We start from the raw sequence: 25,019 nt of genomic DNA on the forward strand, positions 1-25,019 counted from the left end.
TAAAAAACACAAATCATTGATTATAAAGGAGAAAGGGTTGGATGTCACAGCAAGAATACACACAGATGTAGAATGCTAGCATACATTGCACACCATGCTCATGGAGCGTGTACATTTATTATCAACATCTAGTGAACACAAGAGAAGACTCAAAACAGATCTAATGTTGGTTGTATAATAAGTACATCAATTATGTAATAAGTGCACTAGTAATCTGGTCACAATCTACAGAATTATGCAACTGTGTAAGCAGCAGAGCTTTTTATTTCCTGTTTTCAAATAAGAAGACTTTTATCCTTAAATGACAAGCTGTTTTTATATGTAAAGCTAGTTTCCAAAAGGACTTGCAATAAAGCATAGCCAGGTATTTCATCTCTGATCATGAATTCTACACTTAGCCTTTGTTTCATGTACAGAGCATACAGACCCTCTTTCTGAGGCAGGCCACACTTATTTGATTTTTACTAAAGCCAAGAGAATGGTTTTTTTCAGAGAGCTTCTGGCTAAAGCAGAGAATTGACACCAGGTCTACAAGATCTATCATTTAGATGACCATGGCTGCCTATTAACATTACTGTTCCTGGGGTTATGATCTACTGTGGGTAAGTTGGGGTGAAGAGCTCAGCATCTAGAATTGGTCTGCTTGAACATATGGAAGCAGCACTGAAACCCCCCATGATAAGGGTGGATTATAAAGCTCTTTATAACATCTGGGCAGGATGTCTCCAGTGACAGACTTGTACTTAAAGTCATCCTGCCTGCTATAAATCAAAAACCTAACAGTGAAAGCCATTCTACATTCCAGTTCAGAAAGCCATACTACCAAGGTCCAGTTCAGAAAATTCCCTCACTGAGCAACGATATGAGTACAAGATAAAAACAAATGGAGCTAGCTCTATAAAATTTCTCGGTATATTATTATTTATTATCATTTATTTTATACTCCAACATATTTTTATTCACAAAATATGCAGGCATCCTCCAGCTATAATCCTGAAAGTACAACATTTCAAAATCAGAGTCAGTCTTCAAATGCTCTGCATCCAATAAATCAGAAAGCATGGTCCTTGACAAATTTGCCGTTTTTAAGCAAATGCTTAATTTGTGTACATTTTGTAGGCTGATAATCTTGTGTGCAGGGACCATATCACTTATGTATTCTGTACTGTGTGTGGAACTCAGTACATATAGTAGTGAACCTAGATAGGTCCCTCTAAACTCAGGTATCTTCAACCTATTTATTTATTTTGTCTGAATTTTTATTGAAAGTTTTCAACACAGAATACAAGGATTACTTTTTTAGATCCAGGACCTACTTTTAACCCAATCTGGCATCTGGGGACCCATTTCTTAATCTTTTATCATATATTTGTATGGTGGTAGTGCTCCTGTTGCAACCCACCAGTTGAAGACCAGTGGTGACTCATCTGATGGAATGACCATCTACAGAAAAATTCCTTGCACATAGAAAACTGGATGTCAGGGAGAAGGGTTCTCATCTAGCCTCGCCCCTGATAGATGCCAGTTTCCTGTTAGAGGGAAACACTAACAGGGCTTCAAGGACATGTGTTTTGTCTCGCTCCTGGAGCTATGTAACAGCTCTGGCCCTTTGTGTGTTTATGGCATACTCTGGGAGCCCTGTGTAAAGGCTACCTACCCAAGCGAGATGATCAAGGTTCCCACTTGCACAAGGAGCCTTTAAATGCATAAGGCACCCCGATGCAGATGTCCACTATAAACAAGTCTATGGTCTGAAAGTCACATGGCTCTGGGGGATGGGCTGAAAGTGTGCATCCCAACTCTATTCAGTGTTCCCTTTTCAGGCAATAATATGTTAATGCCTGAAGAGGGCGCTGCTGCTTCTGAGAACAGAATCACTGTACAATTTTCTATTAACCTATTCAGGTTTTCAGGGAGACAGGCTCAATATTATAATTGAGAGTATGCTATTCTGGCCAGGGGAAAATTAGATTTAAGAATTTATCTTTGGGAAAGTCTACTAGTCATCATGACATTCAGCATGGCTTTGATTGTGTAGATGACAAAGAATGTTAGATCTGCTTTCATGAAAGCAAATGTGAAATCCTGTCAACACGATGAGGCTGAGTAATTTGCTTATAGTTAATGGGATGACTGCTTTAAATTGTCTCTCATTAGTTGATGTTTACCTGTGAATGTTTCTATTATTATTTTTGGCACTGTTGCAATGGGAAAAAAACCTCAGATTCTAGTTGTCATGGCAATTGCTCCATTTTGTTTATGATGTAAAACTGTAGGGGGGTGGTTGTTAGATTGTAAAAGAACAGAAAAGGAGAACAAAGAATGGAAATGAAGGAGGCATTATCAGATCATAAATTAGAAAAGTTTTTAAAAAGCAACCTCACAAGAAAACACAGCAAGCCAGAAGATTAAAAGCGATTCTACCTTAAGGATACGTCGGCTAAAAATAGGCTGGTCAGAGAGAAATCCATGACTGAGGCGAGGGAAAGCCATCTAGTCAATGTGTGGCAGGAAAGACAAAGAGGTCAAGACAAATGTTATGATGGTAGAGAAAAATGGTTCAATCAGCATAATATATGAGAGGGAGCCCAGTATGGAACAAACAATTGGTATCACAAGGTGAAATAATAAATGGAACAGCAACAATAGATTTAAGACGCATTGTTCAATAGCTGTATAGGTGGTATCAGAATGCACAGCTTTCCATTAGGTCAGTATCACAGACTTCAGAACTACAAAATAATGGCGGCAGTGGTGGTGGTGGTTGGGGAATCTTACTAATTCCTCAGCTTCACAGGACATAGTTTAAGATATTTTTCAACATTTCTTTAAAGGGCAAGAATTGCTATCACTTCAGCAACCGTGATTTTATAGGCACGTGTGTTCCTTGGCAACTGATATATATACCCACTAAGGAAGAATCTAGACAAATTCCAGCTTTCTAATGTTGGCATACCGTAACCATTTGGGAGTTCATGTTTTCCATTTTGAGTAGAGATGTTTAAATATTCAATTTTCAAACTTTTCTACTCTCATATTAGGATTTTGAAAGTGACCCGAGTGTCTGTTTAATTACGTATATGAAGCTGAAATTCTAAATAAGCTTACTTGAAAGCAAGCCCCATTGAATACAGTGGTACTTACTTCAGAGTAAGCATTCCTAGGATTCTACTACACGATCTTTGTATTTGAGATTTGAGCTAAACTGTAAAACCATTCACAGGGCTGTATGCCAACCTGTCAGCCACAGTAAATCTCATTTCTATCCAAGTATGTTAAGCCCTAAAATAAAGTGTAACTTGAGTTACTGTACATACTTACAAGTGGTTTAAATATAGAAAAGCATGAGCCTGACTGCTTTGCCAGTCAACCCGTTTGGATAAGGCTAATGCCTGACAGTCAAGCAAACTCAATTCATCTGCTTGATGTACTAGAAAGGAGATAATTTCTGTATATGGTTATGGGTGCTTTCTGTAAAGCTCATCTTCCTCATGAAAGAAAGAAAAATCAAATGGGATTTTAAAAAATCTAATTCATATAGTATCATTACATGTATCAAATGTTGTCCCCCCCTGCCAACAGCATATAAATACCCTGGAGTCAAGCAATTTAGTCCTAAAATGTAATTAAGTTAGACGTGGAATGTGGACCAGATTACAGAACTGGATACCAGAAGCATTGCTCCCCTGTTCGATAAAAGGACGGGGGTGGGGGGAGGGAACTGTCTACTACCATGGAAGAACTACCAGTGCTTCCATGAGTTTGGTTGAGGGTTGTCTGCAAAGTCGTAAGTTGCATGTAGCATCTGCAACACAGATGTAACGTTTTCATATCCTCATCCTCTGTCCTGAGGCGAGACTCATTGAACTGCATGTAAATTGTTTTAGTTGAGTACACGAACGATTAAAATCTTAGCTGAAGGACAGATCAACATGCGAGATCTACACATTTGTTTTGGTATAACTGCTAGCAACACCAAATAAGAAGCACCTCTCGGAAAAGAAATTTGAAAAAAATTAAGTTGTTTTTGTAGAAAACAACTCATGTTGCCCAGGGCTGAGCAAAGACAATCTGCAACACTCTTGGAAACAAATGGTCATGATTTTAAGTAAAACGGTTGCATGACTTAATGAGAGTAGAACCCACTTTCTTTCCACATCCTATTTCTAACTACTTTGACAACAGAGAGGATTCTTGACAGCATAGCAGAACCTTGGTTCTTGTTCTGAACAACACTAAAGGGCAGCAACTGCTTTATGCAACTGCTTTGTGTTCTTCAGATGCTGTGGGCTCCTATCCTTATCAGCATTGGCCAGCATGGTCAAAGACCAGGGACGACGTACTCCAGAAATGTCTTGGGGAAGGCTCCTCTAGAGAACTGGGAGAAGGAATTTCAATCATAGTCAATGCCCAATATATCACTGACTTTTTGGAAATACATAGCTATGGGTTGCAAATACTTCACGGTTCCCCCTGAATGTATCTTGTTTCCTAGTAAATGTCTTGTACATTCATTTTGATTTGATTTAGTACATAGATAACAATGGTAGCATTGCTGGTTTTTTTGGTTTTTTTTAATACCCATTCTATGCAGTTTCCCCATTTCTTTTTACTTTTATTATGTATACTGCAGTAACTGCAAAGAACTGTTACATGTGGTAGATTTATTATCAGCTCCTTGCTTGTTTCTGTGTGCAGGCATATTTATAAAAATTCAGTAAAAGCTAGTCAGCAACAGGACAAACTGTGGCACTTGACCGAGTTTTGCAAAACAACAGTACAGCAACACTCCTCTCCCTTTGTTGCAAATGCTGTATGCTTCAACCAGAAATTCAGTCTCATTAAAGAGCCCTATCAAATTTCAGCAGAAGACACATAATCTCGTGTTCTGAAGCACTGTTCTGAGATACAAAAACAGTGGAGAGTTGCTGCTTTCATGTCCTGCTCGTGGGCTTCCCAGTAGCACCTGGTTGACCACTGTGATAACAAGGAAGCTGGACTACAAAGATGGGATTTTTTTGCCCAGGGTTGAACTTTTTTGGCAAAATTGCCAAAAAGAATTTGTCGTTTTTGAGCTATTTTTATGCAAAATCAGCAAAAACGGCACTGCCGACATGGGTTGCCATACACCCAGATTTTCCTGGACATTTTTTTTCTGATTTATGCCCAGACACTGCTGCCGACTGCAGTATTCCAGATATGTCCAGGGAAATTATGGATATATGGCAACCCTAGTTCTAGCCTTTTGACTTTTCTGTTTTTGATGTTCTTAAGTCTGTTTGGGTTGCTCATGGATTTTAATTAAGACATTATTATTTTTTTGGTGTGTGTTTTGCTTGCTTGTTAAGGCACTTTGAATGATTCCTTCAGGATGGGAAAAATGGATATTAATAATAATAATAATTTAAAAATAAATTTTAAAAAACATACTGTTGTCCTTCACCACTGTCTTCTTGAAAATTTATGAGCCTGAATTTCTTTTGTTTTGCTTTGAAAGCAACTGAAAATGCTTGGGGAATTGTATGCAAGCAGATCATGCAAAATGCATGATTGATGAAACAGATTCAAACATAATTGTTTCAGTTTCAGTTAAATTAAAAGAAATACATTTTGGGAAAGTCTGAGCTAATTCTTTAAAAATAACTGTAATTTTGAACTGGGAAAAGAATACTGGCACCATGTTTTTCCATGAGAAAGATGTTGTCAAACAGAATAGATGCATTAAGCTAGTACTGTTGTTGTTGTTTAGTCGTGTCCGACTCTTCGTGACTCCATGGACCAGAGCACGCCAGGCACTCCTATCTTCCACTGCCTCCCGCAGTTTGGTCAGACTCATGTTTGTAGCTTCGAGAACGCTGTCTAACCATCTTGTCCTCTGTCGTCCCCTTTTTCTTGTGCCCTCAATCTTTCCCAACATCAGGGTCTTTTCCAGGGAGTCTTCTCTTCTCATGAGGTGGCCAAAGTATTGGAGCCTCAGCTTCACGATCTGTCCTTCCAGTGAGCACTCAGGGCTGATTTCCTTAAGAATGGATACGTTTGATCTTCTTGCAGTCCATGGGACTCTCAAGAGTCTCCTCCAGCACCACAGTTCAAAAGCATCGATTCTTCGGCAATCAGCCTTCTTTATGGTCCAGCTCTTACTTCCATACATCACTACTGGGAAAACCATGGCTTTTACTATACGGACCTTTCTTGGCAAGGTGATGTCTCTGCTTTTTAATATGTTGTCTAGGTTTGCCATCGCCTTTCTCCCAAGGAGCAGGCGTCTTTTAATTTCGTGACTGCTGTCACCACCTGCAGTGATCATGGAGCCCAAGAAAGTAAAATCTCTCACTGCCTCCATTTCTTCCCCTTCTATTTGCCAGGAGGTGATGGGCCCAGTGGCCATGATCTTCGTTTTTTTGATGTTGAGCTTCAGACCATATTTTGCGCTCTCCTCTTTCACCCTCATTAAAAGGTTCTTTAATTCCTCCTCACTTTCTGCCATCAAGGTTGTGTCATCTGCATATCTGAGGTTGTTGATATTTCTTCCGGCAATCTTAATTCCGGCTTGGGATTCATCCAGCCCAGCCTTTCGCATGATGAATTCTGCATATAACTTAAATAAGCAGGGAGACAATATACAGCCTTGCCGTACTCCTTTCCCAATTTTGAACCAATCAGTTGTTCCATATCCAGTTCTAACTGTAGCTTCTTGTCCCACATAGAGATTTCTCAGGAGACAGATGAGGTGATCAGGCACTCCCATTTCTTTAAGAACTTACCATAGTTTGCTGTGGTCGACACAGTCAAAGGCTTTTGCATAGTCAATGAAGCAGAAGTAGATGTCTTTCTGGAACTCTCTAGCTTTCTCCATAATCCAGTGCATGTTTGCAATTTGGTCTCCGGTTCCTCTGCCCCTTCGAAATCCAGCTTGCACTTCTGGGAGTTCTCGGTCCACATACTGCTTGAGCCTTCCTTGTAGAATTTTAAGTATAACCTTGCTAGCGTGTGAAATGAGTGCAATTGTGTGGTAGTTGGAGCATTCTTTGGCACTGCCCTTCTTTGGGATTGGGATATAGACTGATCTTCTCCAATCCTCTGGCCACTGCTGAGTTTTCCAAATTTGCTGGCATATTGAGTGTAGCACTTTAACAGCATCATCTTTTAAAATTTTAAATAGTTCAGCTGGAATACCATCACTTCCACTACTCAAGTACTACTCAAGCTTAATGCATAGTTTCAGAACAGGATGCGCTAAAAGAAAATTATGCAATTTCCATTTTAATTAAATTATTACCCTGTCTCTAAAAAACCCTGTCTTAAGACAACTCCTTCTCTCAGAGGCATTAGCAGCTGCTGATTGTTTTTTCTTTACTGCCACCACAGAACATGTAATCTGAAATAACGTATCCTCCCATATAAACCAGGAAACAACTTTAGGAAATAAAGTCTATCACTAAGGCTAAAGAAAAGATATTGCTCAAGTTAAGGAAGTAAAGATAATTGAGGCCAGGTGGTGTCACAGGAAAGGTCCCAGGAATTGGAAGAGAAAACAGAAGGACTGAGGAGCCAAATAAATGTCCTAAACATCCAGAATCATTAACATTTGTACGTGTGTGTGTGTGTGTGAGAGAGAGAGAGGGGGGGGGGGGAGAGAAAGAGAAAATCACAAACAGTTAGTACCATAATCTGATTACTTGATGATCCTGCTGAGCGACTGGAGCTCAGTTTCCCCAAGGGATACAACGCATTTGAGAAACTGGGGCACGAACATATTTCATAACATGAATGCTTCTAAATGCAGACTGCTTTCATGCGTAATTCATAACATCTGGGGACTGATTGCAACGTTTTCCATCTTTTTAAAACGTAACATATTTCTGAATGGTCTCCATTCAATGGTTTATATTTAATGGTGACAACTCTCTTCTAGGACCAGATATCAGGCATCACCAGTCACCACACACCTTTTCCTTACTACTCTTTCAGGTATAATCTTGTCCCAGGAACTTATACTGATATGGTTTTGTTCATAAAGTAGCACAAGATTTCCTACATAGATAGTTTGAGGATGAAAGCCTCTACATCCTACTTTATGAGGTGCATCCAGATATAATTTGCCACGTGAAACAGAGCAATATCATAATATAAAGTGTGCTGTCCTACTTCTGATAACGTACAGGAAACATTTCCCCTACAGAATATATTTCACAGTAGGTAGTTTGTATCACAGTGAGTATTGTGTAACTTGAAAAAGGAATTCCTCATTTTTTTCAAAGTAGTCATATTAGCTTAAAAAGATTACATATAGGGTATACTGTACTTCCTATGATCAAGGGCCTCCATAACATTCTGAATTATAAAGTTAGAAGGTTCTAGAATCTCATCAGTGTTTTTTTCAGCGCCCATTGATTTACTGGCCTTGCTGACGGGTTTTTTTTCACCTACACTGTACTGATTTGATGGCATATGAGGAAGGTATCATAGAATCATAGAATCATAGAATCATAGAGTTGGAAGAGACCACAAGGGCCATCGAGTCCAACCCCCTGCCAAGCAGGAAACACCATCAGAGCACTCCTGACATATGGTTGTCAAGCCTCTGCTTAAAGACCTCCAAAGGAGGAGACTCCACCACACTCCTTGGCAGCAAATTCCACTGTCGAACAGCTCTTACTGTCAGGAAGTTCTTCCTAATGTTTAGGTGGAATCTTCTTTCTTGTAGTTTGGATCCATTGCTCCGTGTCCGCTTCTCTGGAGCAGCAGAAAACAACCTTTCTCCTTCCTCTATGTGACATCCTTTTATATATTTGAACATGGCTCAAATACAGCACAGGATGCTGTATCAGGATGGCAAAGGCTGATCTAATGTCTAGCATATTCCTGGATTACTCAGCTATATGGCTGCCCTCACAGGAGATGATACAGAATCAATCTGCAGCATTGGCACAGCATGCGTACGCATGCTGAAGCCAAACACCAGGCTTCTCCATTCCCTAGTAGCTGCAAAGGCTGTTCTCCATGGCAGCCACTTTGGGCATAACAGCAGCAGGATTCTGTGCCTTGAATTCACTAGCCAATATTGAACCAGGCATGTCTTCTTGTGCCTCAGTGTTCTTCAGCTATGAAATGGGATCAATGTTCTCTGAATGGAATAAATGCAATATCATACCTATATGCATATTATATGTTTGACATTCTGTGTAGCCTTTGTCACCTGCAGGGACTCGTGCTTAGTTTCTTTTCCAGATTCCTGCTTGTGCTGTATTTGAGTATGGATTACGTTTATTGATTTTATTAATGATAGCAAACCTTTTAAAAGCATAAGCAGCGAAGTTCCAGCAATAAATAATTGCCATTTAATAATGATAAAAGCTTGGCGAAAACTTTTAAACAGTTCTTTTGCCTATTTTTCACCTCTCCCACAAAAACATCCCTACTATGGATAAATAACTGTGACTACTACTATTCCAAAACTGCAATCCTTAAATACAAAAACTGCGACATTAGAAAAAAAGAATTTGGACTGCTCTTTCAACTTGCTTTGGTTTTTGCTACCACATTTTCAAGCAAATGTCTTTGTTCATGGAGGCTAGAAACTTACTTTAAAACAGATGCAGAGATCCTCAGAATCCAAATGGAGCCTTTAGGTGAAGGGTTGACCCATAGGCTGGCTAAGTTTGGCCTGTCCATTTTATAATTTCCCATACCAGCATTCATTATTTTACTTGCTGTAAAATCTAAGCTGCTGTGAAAAAGCTCCTGGTCCTATTTATCAGTTTATGCCTGCTCAATTTCACTACTCTCAAGTTTAAAAACAATATTCTTTGAACTAATTTCCAGAACACTTCATTCATTTCAGGCTTTTTGTTTTGTTTGTTTTTGTCTCTACCTCATACAAATGCACAAGAAGACACTTAATAAAGTTGATTGCAAATCCCTGAGGAGTGGGGGTGGGAAACAGAACAATGCTTTGCCTAGAAACAAACAAAGAATATATGCATCTTTTCAGTTCACTGGAGGTGGAAATCCTGTTGTGGACATGTATATATTACAGCTGAACTCAGTCCCACTCCATTAAAATTAAGTAGAAAGAAAATGAGTCAGAGGAAGGATGCCCATATGCTAGCTTGTATGACGTTAAGAAAGGTTTATTAAATTCTAACTTTTATAGTTTAATGAGGCAGTCTTCCATATGGATGAGGACCAAGAAAAGGAAAGATGAAACAAGTTCACTATCAATTTCCTCATTGCCCTATGCTCTTTCTCTGCCTTTTAAAAAAAATATCTCATTCAGCTGAGAATCATCTTAAATTTGGGCTTCAATTTTCTAATACATGCCAAGAATTTAAGGCACCAAATTTCCTCCTGAGTTATCATAGTTATCCTCTTCTTCCAATTAATTTGTTTTCATTATAGACATCATTAGAGATCTTTGTAAGCTGACAATAAAATAAAAAAAAAGTGATGGAGGAAGAACAAAAGAGGAGATAGAGAAACGTAAGTGGAGTGGGATGAATATGATAAAGTGCAGCTGCACGCACAATTTTTCCTTTTTCACCTTGTTTCGTCTTCACATGCAAGTACATCTGTCTGTGCCTATCAAAGCCAGGCTCTAACATAAGCTTTAAAAATGTTCATAGTTAGGAACAGTGCTTACTCTTGGGCCGATGTCTCCTTGATCCCCCTGCAAAACAGAAAAGTCATCATAATTCTTCTTTCCCCCATTTCATTTATTTGTTGTTTAAGAGTTGCTGTGATGAGAGAATTCATTTCTTCCACATACAATAGAAAAGGGTGACCAATTGAATGAAGGAAGTTTACAAATTAACATTTGACCATGTGATGGACGTCCACACATTTCATGCATGGAAAGGCCTCAATCTTTCCATTTAAAGGACTGCTGATCTATATGCAAAAAATTAGTTAGGGCACATGCAAGGAATTCCTGTGGGATTATGGTATCAAGACAGGGCACGGATAAAATATCTGTGGAATTTTTTAAAAATTTGATTTTTTATTTCAGGAAACGAAACACATCCATACAAGGAAAACTTAGTAGTTGTATAGAAAAGAAAGAAAAATAGGGGCTGATGGTTGTAGTTTTAGATGCACCAAGAAAGGCAATCAAATGAAAGGTGTCTTTCCATGAGGTTCCATGAGTCAATAAAAGGATATCATGTCATACAGAAGGCGTGAGTCTCCCCCCCCCACTGATTATTTTGTGAAATAATTAATTTGTCCATAAGCATGTTGTCCCACACTTGTGAAATCCAGGCTTCCAAAAGATTTGCATTTAAAGTTTTCCTATTATTCGCAGTCACTAATCTAGCTGCAGTTAATAAGTGGAGGATGAGGTGTTTGCTGGTTATGTTCTTAAACTGAGGAATAAAATAAGATAGTAGGGCTAATTTGGGGTCTGGTTGTAGTGATTGTTCCATCATTTGAGAATATGTTTTGGGCAAAACCACCACATACGTAGCAGAGAGCCTCCAGCATTCCCTCCAGCAAAGGTTGGATGTGTAACAATTAATTCTATATAATTTGGCTGGGCAACGTGTGTCTTTAAAGCATTTTCTTGAGTTCTAATTGAGAAGCATCCAAATGGGAGTTTATTCCCCATTTGTTTCCAGAGTTGTTCCTCTAATTCTTTTCCAAAATCTTTACCCATTTTATTTGTAATGAAGTGAGAGGAAGTGTAGCCAGCTGTGTGAGACTGTTATACAGCTGGGAGATGATTGCCCTTCCCAGTGGGTTGGTTGAGTTGAGCAGTTGCTCAAAACCATTGAAAGTGCTTGAACCCTTATATTTGGTTAATTTAGAAAACGTATACTTTGGTGTATCTCTAACCAGTCACATGGTACATCTCCCAATATAAAATTTATTTCTAGAGCTGTAAGGAGCTTTTGGTTCTGTGGAATCCTTTGATGGCAATCATGTCAAAATCAGAGGGTCCATGCAGCAACAGGTAACCTGTGGCCCTCCTGATGTCATTGGGCTCCACCCACCCCAACCAACAGGGCCAAGGGTGTGGAGATGTGGTCTGGAAGGCCACAAATTCCCCATCCTTCCCTAATGGAACACAAAAGAAATATGTCCTAGTGGGAATTCTCAGTGGCAACTGGGACTGCAGATTCTGACACAGAAGCCTTGTGTATGGAAAAGCAAACTGCTGACAGAGGACACAGGAAACAATATGACCCAAAGGCCAAACACGAAGATGATTTAAAAAAAAAAAGAATTGAGACACAACTCTTAATAGAATGCTTAGGAACCTACTTATAAATTTTAAGGCAATGTTCTGAATGACCAATATTACCTTTTCCCCTTTTGCTCCTGGAGGCCCCTGTAGAGATCAACAAGAGGATAGTAAGGAAGTAGCTGATTAATCTACAGTTCAGCTCCCCCCCCCCAAACTTTTACTAAAACAAATTATTTCAGGGAGAAAGAGGGGCCATTTACCTCTAATGTAGGGATGAGGAACATCCCTGATTTAACCTTTCCCCTGTCTTTATTTGTAGATATTTATGCTGGACCCCTTCCCCTGACTTCTATATATTTATGTGTGTGAAATATTTCCCCCCTCTATAGAGATGCATTTAATCATGTGAACAATCTGGAGTGGTGCAGCCGAGACCTTGGTTGACTAACTCACTGACTGAGAGCTAGACCATATTTGGGGCCCACAGAGCAGCTGTGACTCTCAGGTGATAGTTTTTATTCTTGCTTTATTAGAACATAAATCTTTTATTCTTCAGTAAAGCTTTCTCAGAATATTCAGTTTCTCAGAATACTTCCATGAGCTCTGGGCCTATTAGTACAACCCAACTAGGTTCACACAGTTAAATCAATGGATTTTAGATACCGTGGAGCAGTGCCAAGCAGCTTCTCCTCCTTATGCTTTTGCATATAGCTGACTACTGACACTTTTAATTCATCCACAGTGTGTGTGTGTTACTCGGAGCATAACTTACTGGTTTGCCATCCAGTCCAAGAGGCCCCTAAAACAAAAGAAGACAACGATGTGTTATAAAGCAATATTATTTTTGTAGCACTGTAAATCCTGCCTTCCCACCTCAGAGGGTTTTCCCACATGATCAGTGAAAAGCATGTCCCGAGGGCATCACAGTCTTTGCACAATAATTCTGAAAAATCTCCTTTACAGGCTAATAATACAAGAGTGCAAGACTGGCGTACAGGGTCTTCAGTGTGGTGCTACCCATCCTTTGGAATTCTCTTCCATTGCATATCAGATAGGCACTTTCTCTGTTGGCTTTTTGGTGCCTACTAAAGACATTCCTCTTCCAGCAAGCCTTCTAAAATTTTGATCCCAAGTTGGTTTCTGTCCTGCATCTGAACTGATTTCGTGTATCTGCTGTTTATACTTTAAACTGGTTTTTAATTTTAAAGGTGGGGTTTTTTTTTATTAAAAATGTTATTATATGCAATTGTTTTCAACTGTTTTTATATATGTAACTGTTTTATATATGTTTTATATCACAAAGTGCTCCAAGATGCCTCATGAGAAACAAATTAAATCATCATCATCATCAATGCTTTTGATGTGTCAGTACTCACCAGTAGAGGATACCAGCACCTCTTTTTTAGTTTTATTTTTTCTGTCCATAGCAGCCATGATGTCCTGGCACCCATGACACTTCAATCAAGATAAAAGAGTGCCAGCAACTCATTGATTTATTTGGTTTTTTTACCAAAAAGTATTGATAATATTGGTGCAGAACTAGCAAGACATCCACCCATGGCTCCTTTGGGAAGAAGGGGAGGATAGAAATTTAATAAATACAAGAGACATGGAAAGGAGTAGCCTCATTGTGTGGGAGTGTATGGCTATGCTCCCCCCTTACAAGTATTAACACATCAGCACAGGAGAAGGTCAGAGCAAATTATGAATAACAAAGCCAAATGAGAAAATCAACAAAGCCAAATGAGAAAATCAACAGCAATGGTGTTTGTGTGGTTGTTTTTTTTAATGGATGCACCTCACTATTACCATTTTAAACGAGTACTCCTGCACAGGGTAGGGGGAATTCAAAGGAAGAGAATGGGATAAAAATTAATGTAATGATGTAAGTGCAGAATGAGGAAGGCTGTGCCACTAATCAAGTCACATGCAATACTTATTAGGTGCCTGACGTACATTCCAAACAATAAACATAATACATACGAACATACTATTTCCTTTGGGCAAATAATATTGCAAATTTGAATACTGTACTGTGAAATTGTGATATCCTCAGGACAGTAGTACAAACTTCAGAGACAATTTGTTGACTTTGTACACTGTTAATTGAACAAAACTGATCATGTGGGAAAACCCTAGACATTTCGAAAGGTGTTTAATTATTGAGCAATATTTTGGTTGGTTGTTTTCGAGGGACCACATCCTTTTCTAATTCTTTGTAAAATGGAAACCAGTTGGCCTTGTCATGCAAGAGTTGGTACCCACCCTTTAATGTGCTACTTTATTTGGAGGTTGTCCCTCACTGCATCTGCTTGCTAATTTTAAAAATGATTAATTACTAGCAGTGGTAAAAGCAGGGTTGCCATATTTCCCAGAAATCCAAGTATTATCTGGATTAAAGAAACTGCAGATGGTGCCTGGGTAATGCATCACCTGGTTTAGATTCTAAGCTTTTATGTGAAAAAGAACATTTCAAGTTGCAGAGAAAAACAGGAAAATGTGCCAATCACCTGGTACTTAGTAAAAAAGTTGTTTCTCCTCCCAAAGTTGTTTCTTTGTTCTAGGCAATGATGCTTAACCACTTAGCCACTCCTAACCATCACATGTGAATGGAAAAGAGTGGCTAAGTGGACCAAATGGTTACCTAAACACTTGAAGGATGGAGCTTAACATTTGCTGAACTCCTCTCCACTCCTCTAACTTCTTTCTAACAGTGAAGGTAGTGCTTGTTGGTGAAAATGTTCTGCCTCTTTTTATTTGCCACTCTGGGTGATGATGGGGACTGCTACTGCTGCATTTCTCTTTTCTGCTTGTGTATGCATGGACTCTTAAATTAAAAGCAATTATATAAAAAATGAAGCTGTGTGATATCAATGAGCAGATCAAAAAACCATTATCAAAGTATCATAGAATTTGTAGAGTTCAAATGGTGATCTAGTCTAACCCCTTGCAATGCAGGAATCATAGCTAAAGAATCACTGACAGGTGGCCATATAAAAAGGGTTTTAAAAACTGCATTAAGTTCACCACCTTCTTAGGTTGTCCATTTCACTATTGGACAGCTCTTTCCATCCGAAAGTTCTTCCTAACGTTTAGTTGGAATCTGCTTTCTTGCCATTTGAATCTACTGGTTTGGGTCCTGCTCTTTAGAGCAAACAGAAAACAAGGTCACCCAGTAAGTAGTGACAGAGTGGGTAAAAGAGCTGAGCTAATATGTCAGTTCTTTCTTCCCTGGCATTGTAATCGCCAAACACCCACAAGCCCTTCCATGGGTTCTTTTGTCACTGCTCAGTTTCTTGGCAACTAGTAGAGAGATATTTTTTTAATAGAAATCACACAAATGAGATAAGATTGTCCAACTATGTCCAATTTGCATAATAATTTGCTGTTCAGTTTTCTGGGGCTGTGATATGGCAACCCTACGTAAGTTTTTTTTTTTAAAAAAAGCTATTTCTTTATACAAATATAACGACAGTAAGAACCAGCAATCATCACATATGATATATTAAGAGCGTCAAAGGAAATGGAAAAAATATTAATTTGTAGGAAGGTGAAAGAAGTGGGGAGGGATGATAGCAAAAGAAGTGGCCCTGAAATTCCTAAACATTTTCTAAAAGAAGCAACACCAAGAGCAGACTTCCTCAAACTTGGCCCTCCAGATGTTTTTGGCCTACAACTCCCATGATCCCTAGGTAGCAGGACCATAGGCGCCGACTCCATGGGGCTTGAGGGGGCCCGAGCCCCCTCAAAAATTCGTTTGGGGGGGCTCAGCCCCCCCAATAATCTCGGGCGGCGGTGGGCGCGTCCGCGGCTTTTATAGGGCGCCCGGCGCGCACCAGCTCGATAACGGGCACCGGCGCGGCGGGGGGCGCCGGGCCGGGGGAGGGGGGCGGCCGGCCTGTCTCCTTGGCAACCCCATTGAGCAGCGCCGGCTCCCCCGGGAGGGCCATCCCCCCGCGCCGCCGATCGCCAACACCGCCGACGCTGTGGCTGCCCGAGCCCGAGCCCGAGCCCGAGCCCTACCTGAAGCCCGAGCCCGAGCCTGAGCCAGAGCCCAAGCCCGTCAGTCAGTCAGTCAGTCAGGAAGGAGAAATGGGGAGGGAGACGAGGGAGGAAAATTGGGCGCAGGGTGAAGAAAGGAGAAGGGCGAACGAGACGAGCTTCCAACCCAAAAAAGGGCTGGAAGACTGGGAGGATGAAGGATCGGGAAAGAAAGCGACGCCTTCCCCGCCCGCGACGTCGCCCGCTTGTCATTGGCAGCGCAGTGGGCGCCCAGAGGGGCTGGGCACCGGCGCAGGGCCGCTCCGCAGCCGCGGAGGACAGCTGCGCAGCTAGCAAGGTGCGCCGCGTAGAGTGCGGCCCTTGTGTGGCCCGGTGGCCAGGCAAGCTCGGGCGGGGACCCCCATGCGAATCTAAGACGGGAGAAGAGGGCAGAGCAAAGGGGGTCCCTTCCCCAACCTCCAGCTCTGAGACTTCCCTGCGCCCCAGAAAAGCGAAAGGATTTTCTCTCTTTTTTTATATATAAATATTTTATTAAGTTTTCAAATACAAAGTTAGAAACATACACTGAAGAAAAAAGTAAAAGAACAAGAAAAAGAAAAAAAGAAAAAGAAGAAAAGAAAACCAACCATTCAACACATTTTTTATATAGCTAACTGGACTTCCTCGCATCTCCCTTACCCTGCATTCTTTATAATAAAGATATCAGCAAATTATTACCTTGTTTCGTACCTTATTTTGTACTTTTCAAATACTATACCTCTAAATTTAACATACTTTTCATCAGTTACTTATATCTTAAATTAAACATAGTATTACCTTAGATTTTGACCTTTTCTTACTTAAAATATAATTTCCTGTTTCCCAAATCTAATTGCTGAAGCTATAGTTTCTGAATCGTGTAAATTTTTAACATTCATACAACTTATATTGTTTTTGTAAATAGTCCTTAAATTTTTTCCAGTCCTCTTCCGTTGTTTCTTCTCCCAAATCTCGGATTCTGCCAGTCATTTCAGCCAGTTCCATGTAGTCCATCAATTGCGTCTGCCACTCTTCCAGTGTGGGCAAATCTTGTGTCTTCCAATATTTTGCGATAAGTATTCTTGCTGCTGTAGTTGCATACATAAAGGAAGTTCTATCCTTCTTTAACACTTTCTGGCCAACAATGCCCAAGAGGAAGGCCTCTGGTTTCTTGGGAAAGGTATACTTAAATACCTTTTTTAACTCATTATAGATCATTTCCCAGAAGGCCTTCACTTTTGGACAAGTCCACCAGAGGTGAAAGAATGTCCCTTCAGCCTCCTTACATTTCCAACATTTATTATCAGACAGGTGATATATTTTTGCAAGCTTGACTGGGGTCATGTACCACCTATAAATCATTTTCATAATATTTTCCTTCAAGGCATTACATGCCGTGAATTTCATTCCGGTGGTCCATAACCTTTCCCAGTCCTCAAACATGATGTTATACCCAATATCCTGAGCCCATTTTATCATGGCTGATTTGACTGTCTCATCCTGAGTGATTTTCTCTTCAACCTGCCCTCCATCCTCTTGCAGAAAACTCTTTGCCTGCCCTGCCCGTATCTCGTTTTTGCTTTTTAATTCCACACACGCACCCTTCGGACTTCGTGGCAATCGGGCGCGTTTCCTAAGAGAGTGAGGACCCCCGCCTCCTCCCCACCTGCTCCCTCGCCAGCCAGCCAGCCGCGCACCCTAGCCGGAGAGCCCCGGCCGTCCCCGTCGCGCAATCGGCTGGATCTCCCTTCAGCAGGCCGTGCTCACAACTCGGCCCAGGGACCCCCAGCAGCGGATCTCTGGCTCAGCTGAAGAATCCGGCAACAAGCCCCCTCCTCCCCAATCGCTCCGCCGAAATACGCTCCAAAACCCCCCAGATAGGCCGCCAAGTCTCGTGGCGCCCTGAGCGAGGGTCTCTCCCCAACACCGCCACCTCGAACTGCGTTCTCCCGGCTACCCGAGCGAACCAGCGGCAGGACCCCGGTATGGGCCCCCCCAATATTTTTTATAAGTCGGCGCCCCTGAGCAGGACCAGTGGTCAGGGATGATGGGAATTGTAGTCTCAAAACATCTGGAGGGCCGAGTTTGAAGAAGCCTGACTGAGAGCATTAGAAGTGCATGCTTGATCAAATCTCCCTGACTGCACAGAGATTAGATTGCCTTTAAGGATAAACCCTCTCACTGCTGCTTATAGAATAAAATAAAATATAAAAGCAACAGCAATGAATAATAAACAGCAGTAATCATAATAAAAGAAACATCCGGTGGAAAAATATTAAAATCCAATACACAAAAGCTACTAAAAGCAATCAGCACTCCAATACAACAACAACCAGAATAGCCAAGCAAACCAAATGGGTCCTTAGGTTTTTTGATAAAGTCCTGTAATGACTGGGCCTGGCAGACCCCACATGGTAATGAGGTATGGCAACCAGAAGGTACTTTGGCGATTGTAAGGGTCGCACCAAAGTGCCTCTGCTCTGGTACGCCCTTTTTAAAATCGTCAGGCACCTTCCAAGAAGGTACTTGGGTGATTGTAAGGGATGCACCAAAGCACCTCTGGAAGGCTGTGACTGCAGCTGAAGGAAGCAGCAGCAATCGAGGAGGAAGGAGCAAAAGTGTGGGGCAGGGGAGCGAGTGAGCGAGTGGTGGCAGCAAGATGGTGGTGGTGGAAAAAGAGGTGGCAGTATGCTGTACCGACGCGTACTGACCCAAAAAACACAATGCTGATTTGAAACTTGAGTCCCTGAATATGATGGTAAGTAAACATGCATACAATTGGGCGGAACACCAACTCATTTAATTACCAATTTCAAAAGGGATTTTAGAAATACTGTGTGATTTATGCAGCATGTACAGTATGCACATTCATCGCCTGCAGTTTAGCATCCAAGTAATAAAAGCATAAACCAAGCCTATATATAGCCACCCTTGTATAGGGCCTTCATAAAACATCAAAATAAAGTTTCAGTCATCTGTCAGTGCCAGGCCATGTCTGTATCCTAAGTGGCTGCATATGGGAGGCAGACAGCTGAAAAGTAAAGTCACTCCACCACTGAGTGTCCACGCTGAGTGTCCTCAAACAATTTGGCAATTGCTCTGATAATTTTTCATACTGCCATTTTGTATGGTGAAGTTAAATTGGGAGAAATCATTTGGCAGAGTAATGTGGTGAGGGACACACTGACATCATTCTTGCTTAAATGCAGACCTTTATTGCTATAATCAGTCCCACAACATCCATCTGCAGTGCAGATGGAAGCAGATCTTTTCCTGAGTTTTACTATGGACAGCAAGGACCAGATATACCCCAGAATGGATCCAGTGAGGATCCCACTTCAGAATCTGATTATTTTAGGGTGAATTCAGGGTTCACTGGAGCTGTGCGGCAGCCACTTAAGTCTACCTTGTGTTGCTGTCTATACACAGAGGGGTGATGAAGTTGTTTGTAGCCTTTGATCATACTGTTAAGCCCAACATTACCCTCCCTCTGAAGCTTTCTCTATATCTGGAGCCTTGAGTGATTGCCAATGTTGGGCTTCACTGCATAATCAAACCACTGCTGCCCTATGTGATACAACCACTAACTATGTAATAAGCTTTAAGCAAAGACCTGTAGTTCCTAGTTATCTGAATCTAGCAGTTCCAGATCAGGAGCAAACCTGGCCCTCCTTTCATCTGATCAGCACATAAAGTTGTCCCAGCAAGTTCTATACCCAGATCACTCACATCACACTAAAATATGGGCAGAAGACAAATGCCCTCAGCCACCACACCGCTGCAACATTTTGCCAATAGAGGAGGCAAGTACAACCTTCAGGTCCTTGAGAGGCAGCAATCTCAAAATGACACTTCTCTTATAATGCCTTTTAAGCATTTCAAAGCTCTGCCACTATTTTCTGCAGAGGTAAGGTTATACTGTAAAGTCTTGAACTGGAAATCTATCTTTAAACTGGCCCTAAGTACAAGTATTGGACATACATTTTGGGTTTATTTTATTTTACACAGTGATACTTCAAATGAGTAAGTACTCTAATAGGAAAAATGATTGGCTAAGACCAGAAGGAGTTGTGCAGGGTCAGCCTAAATATCCATGTTGCTCAGTATCCTATTTTGGACAGAGGCCAACAAAAAATGCTTCAGTTGCTGCATGGGAAATCAGGCTATTAATCTCCTTTGTTCAGTTGCAGTCAGTACTGTCATTCTAGTTTTATGCTGAACTATAATTTTGGTCCTTGCGCATCTTTGACCTATACTTTTCTCCTCTGCAAATACTCGCATACAAAGCTGGACACATAGAATGCACCAGTCTTTTTATTAAAAGCATGCTCATCCAGCCACACATATTCTATAGCAGACTGGTCAGTCAATGGCTATCTGAAATTTTGCTCCTCCATTGAGTGTAGCCAAGCTAAGAGAATAGCAATTCTAAATTGATGGGGTTTTTAAAGCACCCCATGCAGGCAACAGTACCTTTTACAATAAGGAAATCCCAGATAATAATTGCACCATATAAGCTACTCCTCAGACTTGTTGAAGTCCCTGCTTTATATAACCTTCTACACAGCTATTTAAGTTTTAGGAAAAGTGGAAGAACAAGCTGACGTTCCATGGCCATATTATGGCTGCATCTTGGCTGATAGCAATAGGTAGACTCAGATCTTGGATTTAGTAGAATATACCATGTGATGTGAATTTCATTTGTGTGTGTGTGAAGATCACTTCTGTAATGCTTAGCAAATCTCAGCACATCGTGTAAGAAATCCAAATACCACTGCACTTTGCATATCAATCCAAACTAGGAAGCAGCTGATCATCTCACATGCATCATTTGGCCTCATGTGTTCTCATCTTCCTCTCTAGTGCCAAACCCATCACTACACAGTACAAATTAGGAGCACTGCAGCCACAAAGTAAGACCCTAGAACAGATATGCTTTTCTAACTCATATTTGCACATAAAAGTTGCCACATGTTACACACATTACATCTTCCTCTAAATCAATACATACATAGTGGGTTATTGGTGTTTATTACCAGCGTAAATCTGAAATAACCACAAATGCAATCATGGAGTTTGGACTTCCACCTTGAAAACAAAATTTGAACACATTCCTCTGTGCTTTAGAATAAAATTCACAGGGCAACCAGCTCAGTCAAACAGTCTGAAATGATGCATGCTGGGGGTGTAGGCAGAATCTATGAAAAGCATTATTGCTAAGAATATGTATTGAATTCTCTGCTGTCAACTTTCTCTCCACTTTTTGTGATTCAAAATAACCAGAACTTCTGACTGGAACAGTCCTGATGAATGTCAGAATTCTCAGTTGTTCCAGCATTTTACTTCAGGAATTCATGTGCTTTCAGAAAGGCAACCTTAAACCTTTAAGCTTAGGGTCTAGGGATTTTTATTTTTTTTTAAAGGTTACAGGAAAGCAAGGACCTAAAAAAATCACAAAAGAAATAAACACACATATTTTAAAACTCCTATTGGAGTGCTTGTTTACTCCTTTAAAATACCCTTGTTGAAAATAAAATTGCTCCTTTGAGCTATTTCTTCTTTTTTATGGAGCTGAAAGGAATAAACTTTCCCCTTTCTAGAGAAGTTTGTGTGTGTGTGTGTGTGTGTGTGTGTGTGTGTGTGTGTGTTTGAGAGGGGGAAGAGAAAGAGAGAATCAACACTGCAAAATATTCATTTCTTTCCAGAACAATCCAAACAGAATTGAATTTCAGAATAATAACAGTGCAGAACTGAGGAAATCTGTTCATACCTGTTTATTTGATTTATCATTTGCGCATATAGATCTACCATTCTTCATTATCAAATTATACTGTTTACAAGAATTACTAAGCATTGTCGCATGATGGTCTGGAGTTTGTACAATGAAGCTGTATGAAAAAGAGTGGTGGGACAGCTGTCAAGAGCTAGCTTTGTTGCTTACAACAGAACAAGAACATTGGAACCTGCAGCTCTCTATATGGGGAAAAGCAAGTTTGCATTGTACGTAGAAGCAGGGCTTTTTGTTTCAAAAAAGCATGATTAGTTGCAAATTAGATAATCAGTAAACAAGTGTTGTATCCAAACAGTAGTCCTCCTGTTAATGCAAGGAATTCCTCCTACAGAATGGTACTTCCTATTCTGCCTGCCAACCCTTCACATCTCCCCAAATCTGCCCCAGAGCATGAATGAACCCCAAGAATATTAGTTATATGGGATTTACCCTCAAGTATGTTGGGATTGCATGTTTGCAGTCTAACAATTTTTAAACAGTAGGTAAACTTTGAAGTAACTTAGTTAACAGTAGGAAAAAACAGTTAATCTGTTGGTAAAAGTGGTAACTCAAATTATATTAATAGAGGTTTTCATCTTCTCCTCTCATCATCAAGCCATTGTTCATTTTCCTGTACTGCTCTGAGGCTGCATGCAGAAAGATCTTTTGCTCCCACAGCTTCTTACTTTGAACTCAAAGTATTGTTATGAGTTTAAGGGTGCCAGACTCCCTTAAATTCCTGCACCCAGTAAGTGTTAGAATTTAATCAAGCCTCCTGAATTCTTGGATCCAGCAGGGGGTTAAAATATAAGCCAAGCTAGCTTCCCCATGGGGTAATCACCTGACCAATGGGCAATTAAGAGAACAAAGGGGAGGTGATCAGCCATTAAGGAACCAAGGAAAAGGGGCTCTGTGCCAGACAGCAAGTGGGCGGTGCCCCTCCTCCTTCTCTTAGTTAGACAAAGCAGGAGTTTGGAGGACAGAGTTGGCTGTGATGTGAACTAGAGGAAGAAGATGCAGGCTGGAAAGGCTGAGAAAAAGCCATGGCTGATTTTCTGCTTGAATCTAAGGCTGCGGCTATGGGAGAAACAAGACCCTTTGGGGTGTTAATGCTGTGAACCCCTCCATCATAGCCTCAGGTTGTATATATTTGCAAATAAACCAACTATCATAAAGAAGGCTGATCACCGAAGAATTGATGCTTTTGAATTATGGTGCTGGAGGAGACTCTTGAGAGTCCCATGGACTGCAAGAAGATCAAACGTATCCATTCTTAAGGAAATCAGCACTGAGTGCTCACTGGAAGGACAGATGCTGAAGCTGAGGCTCCAATACTTTGGCCACCTCATGAGAAGAGAAGACTCCCTGGAAAAGAGCCTGATGTTGGGAAAGATTGAGGGCACAAGAAGAAGGGGACGGCAGAGGACGAGATGGTTGGATAGTGTTCTCGAAGCTACCAGCATGAGTTTGACCAAACTGTGGGAGGCAGTGGAAAACAGGAGTGCCTGGTGTGCTCTGGTCCATGGGGTCACGAAGAGTCGGACACGACTAAACGACTAAACAACAACAAATCATAAGGACACCACGGTCTTTGTGCCTCATTGCTGAAAGGAAACATGGACTCTGGGTGAGTGCCTGGAACCCCTGGAATCTCGTATTGCTCAGAGATTGGGGTGGCATGCAACCGTTTGTTTCCTGGGTTTCTTTTCTGGTCTGAGTGCAGCTTCCAGAAAACACCAGACACAAAATAGAACTAATCCATAAGGCATGCCAACATAACTCTATTTCAGAGCTGAACTGCTGGCAACAACAAGAAGAAAACATGTTGCTAAATGAAGCAAAGGCACGTCTGGCTGCCACATGGATGTTGGAGTCAACACCCTGGATATGATTGTCCTGGGGTTTCACGACCTGCCATAGGCAACACACCACCTGAAGGCACATATGCTGCATCAAAGTACAAAAACACACAATGGTTTATTTATAGACTAATTTATAGCAGTAAAAATATATATAGAAAAAAATGCTGGGTGGGTGGGGATGGAATGTAAGATTCAAGCATGTTTCTTTTAATTGTAAAATGTACTGTAACATTTATTCTACACCTTTACAGTCATGAAATGTGACATTTTATTTTTAGAGTAAATTCTTAGATTCAGAAATATTTAGTCTGCTTTAAGATTCGGATTAAAAAAACCCAAAAACAACAACAACAAAACAACAACCCAGAAATAAGGTACTTAAATAACCTTCAAATTTTATGTTGGGAGTGTTCGTGCATGTTTGGTCCTGGCTTGCAGCAGCAGCAGTTACATTTGAAAACCAGATTTATTTGGTGGGAAAATATTTATTTGGTGGGAAATTCACACCCAAGCAAACAGTGAATCTGTCATGCTCTCTAGTGCAGAGCACAGTTATTATGACTACTGACTACCTTAAACACATTCCTCTCCCAGTCCACAACACAATGTCAGGCTGATCATCTTCTCTCCCACAGGCTTTTCTCAATGCCACACTGAGCTGCAAATTAGGTAATTAGTAAGCACGCCATTGTATATGAACGCTTATGGTTTTGCCTTCCCTCTCAGAACTTGTGGCAGCATGTGTGAAATGTTTTAAGAGGAAAACACGTTGAATGGAGTCTGCATGAACAACTGGGGGAAAGATAATTGCTAGCATCACGACGGATGAATGAAGACAGCTATTAAAATACAACATACAAGACAACGCAGTATTAATGACTATTAGATAGGTAGCTCAAATGAACCTCCATGGGCAGGAGCAGGTCATATCAGTACCGGAAGCTGGATACGAAGATCAGACAATGTCAGCATCTTTCTTTATGCCTTGGGTGGCTTTAAAAGAGAATTCCACAGATTCAAGGAGAAGCCCATCAACAGTCCATCTACCAGCCAGGGTGGCTATGTCCCACTTCCACTGTTATTGGCAGCATAGTCCTGAAATACAGTGGTGCCTCGCAAGACGAAATTAATCCGTTCCGCGAGTCTCTTTGTCTAGCGGTTTTTTCATCTTGCGAAGCAACCC

The 25,019-nt window shown here is 40.9% G+C and overlaps 1 protein-coding gene across 50 annotated transcripts in view; it reads right to left on the minus strand.

Moving 5' to 3' along the window:
• Positions 1-25,019, minus strand: part of COL23A1 (collagen type XXIII alpha 1 chain) — a 310,868-nt gene that overhangs the window by 39,569 nt on the left and 246,280 nt on the right. For 49 of the 50 annotated variants that reach the window (XM_083488068.1, XM_083488085.1, XM_083488086.1 and 46 more), the window contains exon 1: positions 2,425-2,508. In XM_083488068.1, the coding sequence (XP_083344194.1) occupies positions 2,425-2,493 (69 nt within the window). In that variant the 5' untranslated portion in view covers positions 2,494-2,508. Of the gene's footprint in view, positions 1-2,424; positions 2,509-10,642; positions 10,670-12,301; positions 12,329-12,956; positions 12,984-25,019 lie in introns of those variants that run through there. The other variant, XM_083488091.1, reaches the window with a different exon arrangement.

The sequence above is a fragment of the Podarcis liolepis genome, assembly GCF_965112155.1.
Source record: "Podarcis liolepis genome assembly, chromosome: 2".
Classification (NCBI taxonomy): domain Eukaryota; kingdom Metazoa; phylum Chordata; class Lepidosauria; order Squamata; family Lacertidae; genus Podarcis; species Podarcis liolepis.